This window comes from Erythrolamprus reginae, chromosome 9, assembly GCF_031021105.1.
Source record: "Erythrolamprus reginae isolate rEryReg1 chromosome 9, rEryReg1.hap1, whole genome shotgun sequence".
In the NCBI taxonomy this organism is placed as follows: Eukaryota; Metazoa; Chordata; class Lepidosauria; order Squamata; family Dipsadidae; genus Erythrolamprus; species Erythrolamprus reginae.
Window position 1 is genome coordinate 45,517,113 of NC_091958.1, and position 16,473 is coordinate 45,533,585.

General features: G+C 43.7%; 1 protein-coding gene across 2 annotated transcripts in view; it reads left to right on the forward strand.

The window, feature by feature from the left end:
• The window catches only part of NTN3 (netrin 3), a 173,930-nt gene that overhangs the window by 58,010 nt on the left and 99,447 nt on the right, over window positions 1-16,473 (forward strand). For both annotated transcript variants that reach the window (XM_070761061.1, XM_070761060.1), the window contains exon 2: window positions 1,303-2,311. In XM_070761061.1, coding sequence (XP_070617162.1) covers window positions 1,345-2,311 — 967 coding nt within the window. In that variant the 5' untranslated portion in view covers window positions 1,303-1,344. The remainder of the gene's footprint in view (window positions 1-1,302; window positions 2,312-16,473) is intronic.

The following is a 16,473-nucleotide window of genomic DNA, read 5'->3' on the forward strand; positions in this document are numbered from 1 at the left end:
CTTCCTTCCTTCCTTCCTTCCTTCCTTTCTCAGAGAGGGGCAGCATATAAATCCAATTAAACCTAAACCTTTCTTTCTTTCTTTCTTTTTTCTTTCTTTCTTTCTTTCTTTCTCTTTTCCTTCCTCCCCTCCCCTTCATTTTGATTTATTTTCTTTTCCATTCCTTTCCTTTTATTTTCCTTCCCTCCTTTCCATTCTCCCTCCCTCACCTCCCCTTAATCTTGTCTACCTTCCCTTCCTCCCTCCTTCCTTCCTTCCTCCCTTCCCCTCCCCTTCATTTCAATTCAATTCAATTCAATTCAATTTATTAGATTTATATGCCGCCCCTCTCCGAAGACTATACAACAATAATAAAAACAGTATAATAATGGAACAAATCTAACAATAAAATTATATTTAAAAAACCCAACAATTTAAAAACCATACCACACATACATACCAAACATAAAATATAAGAAAGCCTGGGGGAGATGTCTTAATTCCCCCATACCTGGCGATATAGGTGAGTCTTGAGTAACTTCCATTCCATTCCTTTCCATTTATTTTGCTCTCCTTCCTTCCTCCTTCCCCTTCTCTTCATCTCATCTTCCTTTTCTTATCTTCCCTTCCTCTTTCTTTCTTTCTTTCTTTCTTTTTTTCTCTCTCTCTTTCTTTTCTCTTTCTTTCTTTCTTCCATTCTCTCTCTCTTTCTCTCTCTTTCTCTCTCTCTTTCTTTTTTCTTTCTTTCTTTCTTTCTCTCTCTCTCTTTCTTCTTTCTTTCTCTCTCTCTTTCTTCTTTCTTTCTCTCTCTCTCTCTCTTTCTTTCTTTCTTGTACATGAATTGTACATCTTTCGTGGCCAAACTGTATGAACGGTACGCATGCATATGATTATGTCTGTTTTTTATACAAATGGGTTTTATTATGGGGTTTGGTTTTAGATATTATATTCGACTTCTTTTTACTGTTTGTACCTTCTGTGTTTATTGTATTATTCCGTAAGCCACCCTGAGTCCTTTGGGATTGAGCAGCATAGAAGTCGAATAAACAAACAAATAAATAAATTTATTTATTTGACCTGAACTTCAGTCCCCAGCTTCTTCCCTCTCGGCCAGGCATTAGCAGGTGCTTTCTTTCTCCACCCACTTCCTTTCCAAACATTTGCAAGTCTTTAAGCCTGATCTTCGCCAGCCCACCTTCCCCCCATCCAGCCTCCTGGGCATCTCTCTCTCCTCCTCCCACCAACCCTGGAGGAACCAACACTTTCCTTTGCTTTGAAACAACAACCCTTTGTCTCCAACACTTTCCTTTGCTTTCCTTTCAGAGAGAAGCTGCTTTCAGGCTCTTCGGAATATCCTGGAGCAGGATGAGCTCCATGGCTGGTGTGTGCCTCCTCCTTCTTCTCTGCCGGCTGGACTTCTCCCAGGGCGTCAACCCCTTTGCCATCCAGCAGATCCCGCCGGACCCTTGCTATGACGAAAAAGGGGCCCCTCGCCGTTGCATCCCCGAGTTCGTCAACGCGGCCTTCGGCAAAGAGGTCCACGCCTCCAGCACGTGCGGGAGGCCCGCCACCCGCCACTGCGACGCATCCGACCCGCGGAAAGCTCACCCGGCGTCCTATCTCACGGACCTCAACACGGCGGCCAACATGACCTGCTGGCGTTCGGAGACGTTGTACCACTCTCCCCAGAACGTCAGCCTCACCCTCTCCTTGGCCAAGAAGTTCGAGGTCATCTACGTCAGTCTCCAGTTCTGCTCGCCCCGTCCAGAATCGGCCGCGGTGTTTAAGTCCATGGATTACGGCAAGAGTTGGGTGCCTTATCAGTACTATTCGTCCCAGTGTCGGAAGATCTACGGGAAACCCAACAAGGCCACCGTCACCAAGCAGAACGAGCAAGAGGCACTGTGTACGGATGGCCACACTGATCTCTACCCCTTGACCGGTGGGTTGATCGCCTTCAGCACGTTGGACGGGCGCCCCTCGGCTCAAGATTTCGACAACAGCCCCGTCCTTCAGGACTGGGTGACGGCCACCGATATCCGGGTCATTTTCAGCCGCCCTCACCTCTTCCGCGAACTTGGAGGACGGGACCATGAGGATGACGATGGTGGAGGGAGCTCGTCTTCCTATTATTACGCCGTGGGGGAATTCCAGGTGGGTGGACGCTGCAAGTGCAACGGGCACGCCTCGCGCTGCGTGAAGGACAAGGAAGGCAAGCTGGTGTGCGACTGCAAACACAACACCGAAGGGCCCGAGTGCGACCGCTGCAAACCTTTCCATTACGACCGTCCATGGCAGAGGGCCACAGCCAGGGAGGCCAACGAATGTTTAGGTAAGAGGGATTTTTCTCCCCATCCTCTTTCTCAGCCTTCCGTTCATTGGGTTTCACGTAGCCGGAATGACAGTTCATCCTCGTCTTGTGACCGCAATCGAACCCAACATTCCTGATGTTAGAGCTGGGGTGGCGCAAGTGGTTAGAATGCAGCACTGCAGCTACTTCGGCTAAGTGCTAGCTGTAGTTCAGCAGTTCAAATCTCACCTCAAGGTTGACTCAGTGTTCCGAGGGGGGGGGATAAAATGAGGACCCAGATGGTTGGGGGCAACATGCTGATTCTGTAAACCACTTAGAGAGGGCTGTAAAAGCACTGTGAAGCGGTATATAAGTCTAAATGCTATTGCTGTAAGCACACCAGTGTGCCTACCATCCCTTCTCTACTGTCTCCATTTTATTTGTATTATTTCCTTTGTTCATGTCCATGTTTGTAATTATACCTATCTTGCACCTGCTTGACAAACTAATAAATAGATAGATAGATAGATAGATAGATAGATAGACAGACAGACAGACAGACAGACAGACAGACAGACAGAGACAGACAGATAAAAGAAATAAAAGAAAAAGCACTGAAGAAGCACTGTGACGCGGTATATAAGTCTAAATCTAAATGCGATTGATATTGAGTGAGACATCTGTTAATTGAGTTTTGCCTCGTTTTTGTGACACCTCTGGCCATGGTTGTTAAAGGAACCACTGCCGTTGTTAAGCTGATAAGTTGGTTTGTTCAGTGAATCTGGCTTCCTCATGGCCGTTGCTGGTCAAAAAGTCACAAAAGGGGATTGCGTGACCCCTCCCCAGGGCACAGCAACGGTGATAAATATGAACCAGTTGCAAGCGTCAGAATTTGGATCCCATGGTCATGAGGATGCGACAAAGGTTGTTAAGTGTGAAAAACGGTCGTAAGTCACCTTTTTCAGTGCGGTTGTAACTTTGAATGGTCACTGAGTGAACTGTTGTAAGTCAAGGACTGCCTCTTATTAGGCATCCTGGGAGACAGAGGTGTCCACAGTGCCTAGAGACAAAAATGGGACATCGAGCTTTCTGAAATATCATTGAGAAGAACAGGTTTCAATCAGTCAATCAAAATAGAGCTGGCAGGTCTTTTAGTCCAATGTTTCCCAACATTGGCAACTTGAAGATATCTGGACTTCAACTCCCAGAATTCCCCAGCCAGCATTCGCTGGCTGGGGAATTCTGGGAGTTGAAGTCCAAATAGCTTCAAGTTGCCAAGGTTGGGAAACACTGTTCTAGCCCCACGATGGCAAACCTATGACATGCATGCCACAGGTGGCAGGTGGAGCCATATCGGAGGGCATGCAAGGCATTGCCCTAAGTCAGCTCCAGCACACATACATGTGCTAGCTGAATTTCGGCTTGGGGAAGGCCGTTTCGCCCTCTGGATGCTTCCCTGAAGCCCCGGAATGCAAAAAACTGCCCAACAGTCAAACCGGAAGTTTGGAAAAAACGGGTTTCAGTTTTGCCCGTTGTGCTGGCAGGCAAACCAGAACTCTGTTTTTTGGAACTTCCAGTTTGTCCATTTGGCCATTTGCACATACACACAAACACTTTGTTACGCGAACCAAAAACTCCCAGAATTCCTGAGCCCATCATTGGGAGTTGAAGTCCACATGTCATAGAAGAGCCAACGTTCCCTACCCCTGTTGTAGTCCAACCCATTGCCCAAGCAGGATACCCTTTCAAATAGGGGGCTATCCAAACTCTTCTTAAAATCTCCAGTGATGAAGCACCCAGAACTTCTGGAGGCAAGGCATTCCACAGATGAATGGTTCTGTCAGGAAATTTCTCCTTGGTTCTATGTTGTTTCTCTCCTTCGTTTATTTCCATCCATTGCTTCTTGTCCTGCCTTCTGGTGCCTCGGAGAATAGGTTTGTCCGCCCTCTTCTTTGTGGTAGTCTCTGAGATATTGGAACACTGCTATCATGAGTCGCCTCAAGAAGGGCAGCATAGAAATCAATCAATCAATCAATCAATCAATCAATCAACCAAACAAATATTTATTTTATTTTATTTTATTTTATTTTATTTATTTTGTCCAATACACAATGAGGGTTTTAGTGGGTATATAGTAAAATACATGATGAAGGTTATAGAGGAGATACTCATAGTAAAATATATCTAAGAAAGAATAGAAAAGAAGATATAGGAATAGAACATATCAATGAAAGAATAGAAGAAGAGATATAGGAATAGAAGAAAGGTATAGGAGATATAGGAGAGCAATAGGACAGGGGACGGAAGGCACTCTAGTGCACTTGAACTCGCCCCTTACTGACCTCTTAGGAATCTGGATAGGTCAACCGTAGATAATCTAAGGGTAAAGTGTTGGGGGTTTGGGGATGACACTATGGAGTCCGGTAATGAGTTCCACGCTTCGACAACTCGGTTACTGAAGTCATATTTTTTACAGTCCAGTTTGGAGTGGTTAATATTAAGTTTAAATCTGTTGTGTGCTCTTGTGTTGTTGTGCTTGAAGCTGAAGTAGTCGCCGACAGGCAGGACGTTGCAGCATATGATCTTGTGGGCAATAGTTAGATCTCCCCACCCCACTCCATTCCCTCCCCACTTTGGGGCCAAACAGAGGCGGTATTTGCCCGTTCTCCGAACTACTCAAAATTTCCACTCTTGGTTCTCCAGAACCTGTCAGAACCTGCTGGATTTCACCCATGAGCAGCAGCAATGTTGGCTTGACCCGCTAATGGCCCAGAATAGCCCGACAGTCTGAAGAGAAAGACGAATGGCATATTTCATGAATGGAATAAGTCAATGAATAACTTCTGTCCAATTAAGCTGCCCAATCCTTGTCTGTTGACCTCACCTTTCATCTCAGTGAACCATTCGAACCAGTGAACTGATTCAAGTGGAAACGTAGTGCAGATTGGATCTAATGTAAGCCTAAAACACAGGTAAAAGAAAGGTAGATGTTGACCCAGATCTGGGGGGCTTGCTGAACTTGGTTGTTGAGTTAACCCATTCAATCTTTTTAACCCTATACTAAGATATTCTGTGAGCCTCCCCGAGTCTTCGGAGAAGGGTGGTATACAAATCTAATTAATAATAATAATAATAATAATAATAATAATAATAATAATAATAATAATGAAGTGGGTTGTGTTGATTCCACCCAGATATCAACACTAACCAAGTTCAACCTTAATCTAAAGATTGGATGTCACGTCGACTTGATTAGATCTTTAGTTGACCTGGGTTATAGCTATTGTGTGAATGTCTGGGGAGATTCTCAGTCATCCAAGGTCGTGGTTGGTCCCAAAGGTGCTTTTTCTTTCAAGAGGCAACTGGACTTTCTTGGGGGGGTTTTTTCTTTGAAGACATTTTGCTTCTCATCTAAGAAGCTTCCTCAGCTCTGACTGGATGATAGGTAATGGATTGTTATTTTTTAAATTATTATTATTTATTAGATTTGTATGCCGCCCCTCTCCGAAGACTCGGGGTGGCTCACAACAGTAATACAAAAACAATATAACAGTGAGACAAATCTAATATTAAAATAAGAGATATCTAAAACCCCAACAATTTAAAACCATACAACACATACATACCAAACATAAAATATAAAAGCCTGGGGGAGGATGTCTCAGTTCCCCCATGCCTGGCGATAAAGGTGGGTCTTGAGTAATTTGCGAAAGACAAGGAGGGTGGGGGCCGTTCTAATCTCCGGGGGGAGTTGATTCCAGAGGGCCAGGGCCACCACAGAGAAGGCTTTTCCCCTGGGGCCCGCCAAACGACATTGTTTGGTCGATGGGACCCGGAGAAGGCCAACTCTGTGGGACCTTATTGGCCGCTGGGATTCATGCGGTAGAAGGCGGTTCCGGATGTATTCTGGTCCAATGCCATGTAGGGCTTTAAAGGTCATTACCAACACTTTGAATTGTGACCAGAAACCGATTGGCAGCCAGTGCAGGCCACGGAGTGTTGCAGAAATGTGGGTGAATCTAGGGAGCCCCACGATCTGAAGTTTCCGAACACTTTTCAAGGGTAGCCAGCCCAATTGCATTCCATGCAGTCATTGATCCGTTGCATTCTTTTAGATCAGGGACAGGGAACTTTTTAAAAAATATAGATTTTTATTGATTTTTTAGCAAGTTTAATATACACACAACATAAAACAGTGCATAGTGAAAAATGCCCAACACTCTGACACACACACACATACCCCACCATCAAATCGGGGGTGTTTCTTATATAACCCACTTTAAGCCAAGAGCAATATATCTATTTACATATTATAGAGTGATTCCAATTTATTTCTTATAGCTTGGTCTCGGATTTTACTCGTCATTTATCTTCTTACCTTGTCCCACCGTCCCATCAGTTGTCCCAATTCAGTTTCATTATCCAAATTTATCCTTTTATCCATCATTTCAAATTGAATATGGTCCACCATGTACCTATACCAATTTTGCATTGTCCATTTTGTCACATCCTTCCAACCCAAAACTATTACCGCCTGAGCGCTTTCTATTGCTGCTCGTTATATTTCTCTAAATTCTCCCGTCGCATTGCTTTTAACTAATACTGCCATTTCCTTAGTGATTGTCCATTGTATATTTAACATTCTATTTATGCCCTCTTGCACTTTTTGCCAAAATTCCTGCACTATGGGGCATTCCCAAATCATATGCATAAACACTCCTTTATCTTGACCAGCCGTGCCAACAATTACCCCTGACCTTCTGCTGAAAGTGTGCGAGTTGAACGGGAGTATAATACCACTTATGTAATATTTTCCTTCTCATTTCCCTAATTCTTGTATTCTTAATTTTCCTTATATTTTCTACTGGCTCGACTACTGTAATGCTCTCTACATGGGGCTACCTTTGAAGAGTGTTCGGAAACTTCAGATGGTGCAGAATGCAGCTGCGAGAGCAATCATGGGCTTTCCCTTGAATATGCCCATGTTACTCCAACACTCCGCAGTCTGCATTGGTTGCCGATCAGTTTCCGGTCACAATTCAAAGTGTTGGTTATTACCTATAAAGCCCTTCATGGCACTGGACCAGGATATCTGCGAGACCGCCTTCTGCCGCACGAATCCCAGCGACCGGTTAGGTCCCACAGAGTTGGTCTTCTCCGGGTCCCGTCGACTAAACAATGTCGTCTGGCAGGACCAAGGAGAAGAGTCTTCTCTGTGGCGGCTCCGACCCTCTGGAATCAGCTCCCTCCAGAGATTAGAACTGCCCCTACCCTCCTTTCCTTTCGCAAACTCCTTAAAACCCACCTCTGTCATCAAGCGTGGGGGAACTGAGACATCTCCCCCTGCCTATGTAGTTTTTGTGTCATTATATGACTGTATGTATGTTTTTTATATTGGGGTTCCTTGCTTTTAGATTTTTAAATGTACAATTGTTATTTTAGATTCTAATTATTAGATTTGTCATTAGATATTGTTTTTATCACTGTTGTGAGCCGCCCCGAGTCTGCGGAGAGGGGCGGCATACAAATCTAATTAATAATAATAATAATAATAATAATAATAATAATAATAATAATACTATATTTTCCATCTCTTGTACCTCTACTTGGCTCTTCTATGACTTGTGGACTTCAATTCCCAGAATTCCTGAGCCCATCATGCTAGCTCAGGAATTCTGGGAGTTGAAGTCCACATGTCATAGAAGAGCCAACGTTCCCTACCCCTGTTTTAGACTGTGTGAATGATACTGTTGTGATTCAGCCTGAGGCTGCTCAGGGACCAGCTGTTTCTCTGCTGGCTCCATGCCCGGAGGAGGATGACAGCGCAGAGGAGGGGGCTGAACAGTCGGACGGGGGAGAGGAGAGTCAGGAATGGGATGAAGGAGAACAGCATGAGAGCCCCAGGGGGGGGGCTCTCCCCAGCCAGTAGCTTGGAGTCATTAGGTGATGACGCACAAGCTGTCATTGACATGAGACAGAGACGTTCAGAACAACGAAAGGAGCAGTTAAAGAAATATTTTCACCATTGAATTAGAAACAGCTGGGTTTGGGTGTGGTCCTCATCAGCAGGGTTTAAAAGGCAGGCAAGGCCTTGAAGCCATGTGGAGTGTTATCAATTGGAGTTGCGGTGACCTGTTTTGATTCTCAGCATCTCTGATCTTGGCTTGTGGCCTCGCAGTCTGGAAGACTCGTGGGAGGCATCTGTTTGCTATCTACAGCTTCGTCTTGGCAGCAAGAATCTGGTATTGCTTCATGGACTATTCCCTTCGTGGATACATTTGAAGTTCCAGCGTTTTTCCTGTTTGTAAGGACATTTTCTGTTCCCTGTGTTTTCCTTGAATTATATAAACTGCCTTTGCCTTTTACCAGTGTGTCTGGCTTCTCTTTTTAGGTTGGTATTGGCTTCTGGAGTGACCCAGACAGAACAGATACCATCCAGCCAACCTCATCCTTTGGGGAGAATATTCTCTTGAGCCTCCTTTGCTTGATTTGGGGGGGCCGGGGGGGGTAGATTGGGAGCCCACTTTTTGGCCAGTGGAGAGAAATGGGAATGTCAACCAAGGTTTGGGGAGAAGGGAAGGAAGGAGAGAGGGCCGGGCAGCGACCCTTTCAGGCATTCCCCCAAGGAGAACAGCTCCACAAAGGCAGCTAAGCCGAGCCGGCCTGCTGTGTGAAACTTTCTCCTCTCGGGCCCCGTCTCCTCCTTTCCCCCTTTGCTTTTCGGGGGCCTTTGTGCTGCTGTGTGTGAAAGGGCTCCTCAATCACACACCTCCAAAGAGGCTTAGTGGCTGAAAGCCGGATTAGCTTCCCTAGCGATCCCCTCTGTGTCTTTCAAATGGGACATCTCCCTGGACAGCAGGAAGGAGGCCCAGCAATTAGGAGCAATTAAAAGGTGCCCCCCTTTCCTGTCCCATGGCAGGGAGGTTGGCCGCCTGTAGCCAGGCCCAGGCATCGGCAGGGTCTACAGAGCCAGAATAAGACTCTTCTTCGGAAGGCCCACTTGAATTTGGAAGCCTCCCTCCTAGCAAGGGAAGGTGGGATAAGAAGTGCCGGAAGAAGGGAAAAGAGGAGAAGGAGAAGAATGGAAGAAGAGTGGAGTGGAGTAGAAAAGAGTCAAGTCAAGTCGAGTAGACCAGAAAAAGAGTAGAGTAGAATAGAGTAGAGTACAATACAATACAATACAATACAATACAATACAATATAATACAATACAATACCCTGAGTGAGCCGCCCCGAGTCTTCAGAGAGGGGCGGCATACAAATTTAATAAATTAATAATAATAATAATAATAATAATAATAATAATAATACAATACTAATTAAAAGAAGAGGGGAGGGGAAGGGAAGTTAATAGAGAAGAGGAGAGGAGAAGGAAAGGGAAGAGAAGAAAAGAGAAGAGAAGAGAAATGAAGAGAAGAGAAGAAAAGAAAAGAAAAGAGAAATGAAGAGAACAGAAGAGAAATGAAGAGAAGAGAAGAAAAGAAAAGAGAAATGAAGAGAACAGAAGAGAAATGAAGAGAAGAGAAGAGAAGAAAAGAAAAGAGAAGAGAAGAGAAGAGAAGAGAAATGAAGAGAAGAGACCTTGGAGGTCTTCAAGTCAACCCACCTGCTCAAGCAGGAGATCCTATATCATTGCAGACAAATGATTGTCCAACCACCTCTTCTCAAAAAAAGGATGAAGCACCCAGAACTCCTGGAGGCAAGCAGTTCCACTGCTTAATTGCTCTCACAGTTAGGATTAGGATTAACAATTACGTTTTTCCTTCATTCCAGGTTGCTTCTCTCCTTGACTAGTCTCCATCCATTGTTTCTTGTCCTGCCTTCTGGTGCTTTGGAAAATAAATTGACCCATCCCCCCTTCTTCTTTTGTGTCAGCATCTTAAACAGTGGGATGCTGCTATCCCACCACCCCTAGGGCTCCTTTTCTCTAGACAAGCCAAGCCCAAATCCTGCAACCGTTCTTCATTGGTTTTAGTGTTCAGGCCTTTAATTCTTTTAGTTTCTCTTAGGCTGGGATCCATCAGTATATACTCCTTGCTCAGCAGTGTTTGTTCCTGGTTTGCACCAGTTCTTAGAACCAGTAGCACTGGCGGTGGGAGGCTCTGCCCACCCACCTGGGTGCAGAAGCGCCATATACGAGCGCATACGCCAACCTCTGGCAACCTCCCTCCTGCGGAGAGTGGTGGCATACAAATAAAATAAATAAATAAATAAATATAAATAAAATTAAAATTAAAATAAAATAAAATTAAAATAAAATTAAAATAAAATAATAAAATAAAATAAAATAAAATAAAATAAAATAAAATAAAATAAAATAAAATAAAATAAAATAAAATAAAATAAAATAAAATAAAATAAAATAAAATAAAATAAAATAATAAAATAAAATTTTACAATCCAGCACTGTCCTTAACCAAATCTTGAGGATGGATGACTAATTGCCAGGCACAAAAGATCAATACACAATGTAGAAATCCAATATTAAAAAACAGATTAATCACACAACCCAAGCAAACCATACATAAATCGTAGTAGCTAAGGGGAATATCGACTTCCCCAAGCCTGGCGACATAGGTGGGTTTTCAGGAGCTTGCAAAAGGCAAGGAGGGTGGGGGCAGTTCTAATCTCCGGGGGGGAGTTGAGTCCAGATGGCCGGGGCCGCCACAGAGAAGGCTCTTCCCCTTGGTCCCGCCAGACGGCATTGCTTAGTCGACGGGACCCGGAGAAGGCCAACTCTGTGGGACCTAACCGGTCACTGGCGTTCTGTATTCTGCCCATGAAAGTTTTGTCTGCTTTCAAAACTGGGAGCTTGCAGAGGCCAAACAGGGCTGCCTTTTGGCAGAGCAAAGCAAGCGTGGCCAGGTGACCTCGGTGACCTCCAGAGGAAGGATATTGTGACCTAAAGTTTGAGAACCCTCCATTAAGTCTTTCCTCGGGCCATTGATTCAGGGAATGACGTGCCCATAGAGACAAATACAAAGGAAACGTTCAAGCATTGAGGCTGGTTAATTCCAAACTAGAGGGTACATTCTCACCGCTCGGTTAAGAGATTAAAGTTTGGTTAGATTGGATTGGATTGGATTGGATTAGGGGGGGGGGGCGGTTTGAGATGGAGGTGTGCATTCAAGTCCATCTTGACTCCTGGTAACTCCACCACCCACCACCCACCCACTACCCTTGGGTGAGTCCTGGCAGTTAACTTGGCAAGATGTTAATAATAATAACAACAACAGAATGGATATGATGACAAGAAGGCTGAATGATCAAGAAGAATCTGACTTTTATTCTATTTGGAACAAAGTTTATACATGGATAGATAAGAATAAAGTTCAATATAAGGTTACGAAAACTGTATGAATATAATCCAAAGTTACTGATATTTTTAGTTGTTGCTATTGTTTGTTTTTTTTTTCTTTTTTCATCAATTTAACTCTAAGTGGATTAGAATGTGTAAACAAAATTCTTCTTTTCAATTAGAATATTATTTTGATTTAAGATTTTATCCTTTTTTCTGTATTAAAAATTGACTTCTAGAAAAGAGGGGTAATTGTAACCCCTACTATGTGTTTAAATGTTTGTAAGTCTGTATGTCTTTTTATTAAAAATTAATAAAGTTTTTGAAAGTAATAATAATAACAACAACAGAGTTGGAAGGGACTTTGGAGGTCTTCTAGTCCAACCCCCTGCTTGGGCAGATAACCCTACACTACTTCAGACAGATGGTTATCCAACATCTTAAAAACTTCCAGTGTTGGAGCATTCACAACTTCTGGAGGCAAGATGTTCCATGGATTAATTGTTCTAATTGTCTAGAAATTACTTCTAGGTTGCTTCTCTCTTGGATTAGTTTCCACCCATTGCTTCTTAGTTTTACCTTCAGGTGCTTTGGAGAATAGGTTGACTTCTTCTTCTTCGTGGCAACCCCTGAGATATTGGAACACTGCTATCATGTCCCCCATGGTCCTTGTTTTCATTAAACTAGACCTACCCAATTCCAGCAACCCATTCTTTACACTTAGCCTCTAGCCCCCTAATCATCTTTGTTGCTCTTCTCTGCACTCTTTCTAGATTCTCAACATCCTTTTTACATCGTGGCGACCAAAACTGAATGTAATATATTCCAAATGTGGCCTTACCAAGGCCTTATAAAGTGCTATGAACACTTCACCTGATCTTGATTCTCTCCCTCTGTTAATGCAGCCTAGAACTGTGTTGGCTCTTTTGGCAGCTGCTGCACATGGCTGGCTCCTATTTAAATGGTTGTCCACTAGGACTCCAAGATCCCTCTCACAGTCACTACTGTTGAAGTATTATGCCACTGCTTGTTTCCCAGGGTTGAGAGAGAAGGGCTGGCCCAAAGTCAGACAGCTGGTTCTGGGCCAAAGCTAGGACTAGAACTCACCGTTTCCAGAGGTCTAGACACTGCATCAAACAGGCTGTCCAGATTAGACTTGGAGAGTTTTGATCTTGATAAATTGTGTCTTTGTGTGTTGTGTTGTGTTGTGATGTCTGTGTGTGTGTGTGTGTGTGTGTGTTGGATGTTGTGTGTTCTGCAAACTTAGTCCATGGGCAGTGGTGGGCAGCCACTTACCTCGCTATCCGGATGGTCTTTGGCAGCCGGCACGGGTGCACACACTCCCGACATGTGTGAAGGCACCCTGGGCGAGATTTGGCTTCTGCGCATGTGAAGCAAGCCAAATGTCGCGAGATTTCGGCTATTTTCGCCAATATTTTTGCTTTCACGCATGCGCAGAAGCAAAAAAATGGTGAAAATCGACAAGATTTCAGGGAGCGCAAGCGAGATTTTGGCTATTTCCGTTGATATTTTTGCTTCCACGCATGCACAGAAGCGAAAAAATTGTGAAAATTGACAAAATCACAAAAGTGCAAGTGAAATTTCGGCTATTTTCACTAATATTTTTGCTTCCACACATGCGCAGAAGCAAAAAACCCAGCAATTTTCACTGGAAATCTGTCAGTCATGCCATTCTCGGGCCATTTCTGCTACCATGATGGCGCTCATGACTGTCCATGGGTCAAGTTATTTTAATGTTAAAACAAATATTTTTATAATTTTATCAAAATATAAAATACAGAAATACAAATAAAAATGAAGGCGATGGCAAAATGTTGTATTATATTATTTGGTAAGCCACCCTGAGTACTTCGGGATTGGCTGGCATAGAAGTCGAATGAATGAATGAATGAATGAATGAATGAATGAATGAATGAATGAATGAATGAATGAATGAATTTTTAAAAACAGGGGAGGAAAAAGGGAAGAGAGAAACAGTGTAGGGGAAAGGGGGAAAAGAAAAAGAAAAGCTTTGACTTCCAACTCCTTTCGGTGCAGTCAAATGAAGTAGTGACATAAAAACCTCAGCTTTTGTTCTGTCGGGCTCTCTGGTAGACTCCTCCCAAAAATTCACAGGTACAAATTTCAGACACACACATGTTTGAAAATTCAAAACACTTTATAATGAAAAGTCACTTAAACCAAGCCCTCTTTTGGTATAGCCAAGAGCACTCGTCTCCAAACAAACTGGTAATTTGTACAAATCCCTTATCAGTCCTGTGATACTTAGCTTGCAGCTGTGAGGCAATTCACAGTCCTTCTTCTTTCACAAAGTGAAACACACTTTGCTCTGGTTTAGTTTCAAAGTGGGGAAAAATCAGCACACAAAAGGTCAAAGTCAGTAAAGCAGTCACTAAACACAAGGATCAGATAATCCTCCACAATGGCCAAACCCACAGGCTGCTCTTTATAGCAGCCTCACTAATGACCACAGCCCAACCCAACCACAGGTGGCCTCATTTTCTTTGATAATAATCTCTCAGTTGTTGTTGCCTATGCATCGCTCTCCGCATGCCTGGCTGTATCATTAACGCTTGTTCTGAATCCAAGGAGGAGCTAGATAATTGATCTCCTTCTGAGCTGTCTGCCACACTCTCCTCCTCCCTGTCACTCATGTCTTCTTGGTCAGAGGAGCCTTCATCAGCAGATTCCACCGGGGGCAAAACAGGCCTGCAGCATGTGGATGTCTCCCCCAAATCCACAGTCCTTGGGGCAGGAGCTGGGCCAGAGCTAACCACAACAGCTTTCATGTAATCATATATACCAGCCGTTTCTCTAACAACAAACCTGTCGAGTCAGCAAACCTTCCCACCTCAAGCCCAAACTCTGAAAGCGCTTTCCAAGTAGAAACGAAATTAATTGTATTTTTTTAAATATCAAAGCAGTCACTTTAGCCTTCTCTGCTAACTCCATCAACTTTTGCCGCCGTCTGTCGGTTGTGGGAATCAAAGCATCCTTCCATTTTTACACACAGAGTATTCTCGCTTCTGTCAGCATATAAAGTATAACATCAAAGTTTCAATCCCCCCACCTCCCACCGTCAAAGTTCTCTCTCTATTAAACCTACGCGAAAAGTCTCTGGTTTTCTCTTTATATTCCCTTTAAATGGGTCTATTTTTGCAATTGTCTTCTCAGAATGCCATTTGTTTTCCTTCTTCCGTTCAATGGCTTCTGATTTTCAGAGACAAATCTGAAGCAACACCCTATAGTTTTCTTGGTAAGGTTTTCTGAAATGAACTGTCATTTGTCTCCTCACCCTGCTGCCTTCGTGCCTAAGGTGGAACTAGAACTCACAATCTCCCAGTGTCTAGCCTGGTGCCTTGACCTCCAACCCATCTCTGCAATTCTAAAATGAGACTAGAACCATGATGGGTGAACCTACGAATCTAAAATGCACTTCAGGTCTGTCTGTTGGGCTGTTTTTTGCAGCATCATCATCATCATCATCATCATCATCATCATTATTATTATGTCAATACAACACAGCAAACGAGATCACTATGCTGGATTTCGTATTCCATCACCAGTCGGGTGCTTCCCAAGCACCTAGGACTGCGTGATGTAGCGGCGAATTATGTTTGCCGATCCCAGTAAAGCAGCCTTTTGCAATTGACAGGTGGAGATTTTGTCAATTCCGATGGTTTTCAAATGTCCGCTGAGATCCTTTGGCACTGTGCCCAGCATGCCAAGTACCACTGGGACCACTTTCACTGGCTTATACCGGAGTCGTTGCAGCTCGATTTTTAGATCTTCGTATTTCACTTATTTCTCTAGCTGCTTCTCCTCAATTCTGCTGTCTCCTGGGATTGCGATGTCGATGATCCATACTTTCTTTTTCTCCACGATCAGGATGTCTGGTGTGTTATGCTTCATTATTATTTATCTATCTATCTATCTATCTATCTATCTATCTATCTATCTATCTATCTATCTATCTATCTATCTATCTATCTATCTATCATGTCAGTACAACACAGCAAACGAGATCACTATGCTGGATTTCGTATTTCATCACCAGTCGGGCACTTCCCAAGCACCTAGGACTGCGTGATGTAGCAGCGAATTATGGTTGCCGATCCCAGTAAAGCGGCCTTTTGCAATTGACAGATGGAGATTTTGTCAATTCCGATGGTTTTCAAATGTCTGCCGAGATCCTTTGGCACTGCGCCCAGCGTGCCAAATACCACTGGGACCACTTTCACTGGCTTATACCAGAGTCGTTGTAGTTCGATTTTTAGATCTTCGTATTTCACTAATTTCTCTAGCTGCTTCTCCTCAATTCTGCTGTCTCCTGGGATTGCAATGTCGATGATCCATACTTTTTTTTTCTCCACAATCACAATGTGTGTTGTGCTTCAGAATTCGGTCAGTCTGAAGTCGGAAGTCCCACAGTAGTTTTGCTTGCTCATTTTCGACCACTTTTTCGGGCTTATGATCCCACCAGTTCTTTGCCACTGGTAAATGGTAGTTCCGGCACAAGTTCCAGTGGATCATCTCATTGTTATTGTTGTTGTTGTTATTGTTATTGTTATTGTTATTGTTATTGTTAATTAGATTTGTATGCCACCCCTCTCTGAAGACTCGGAGAGTATTGTCCATTGGGTGGGTTTTTTATATTCCGGGGTTTCGGGGAAGCTCCCCTGAAGTGTCCAAAGGGCAAAATAGCCTTTCCCAAGGCCAAAAATCAGCTGGCCAGCATGCAACAATTCCAGAAGCAGGTTACACACCTGTAGCCACCTTCTCCAGATGAGTGTGTTCTCAGAAGCTAAAAACAAAGTCCCAGAGCAGCCAACTCTCAGACCTGGATTGCTCCCATCTTTCATTGTGAGTTGAATTTACTTTAAAA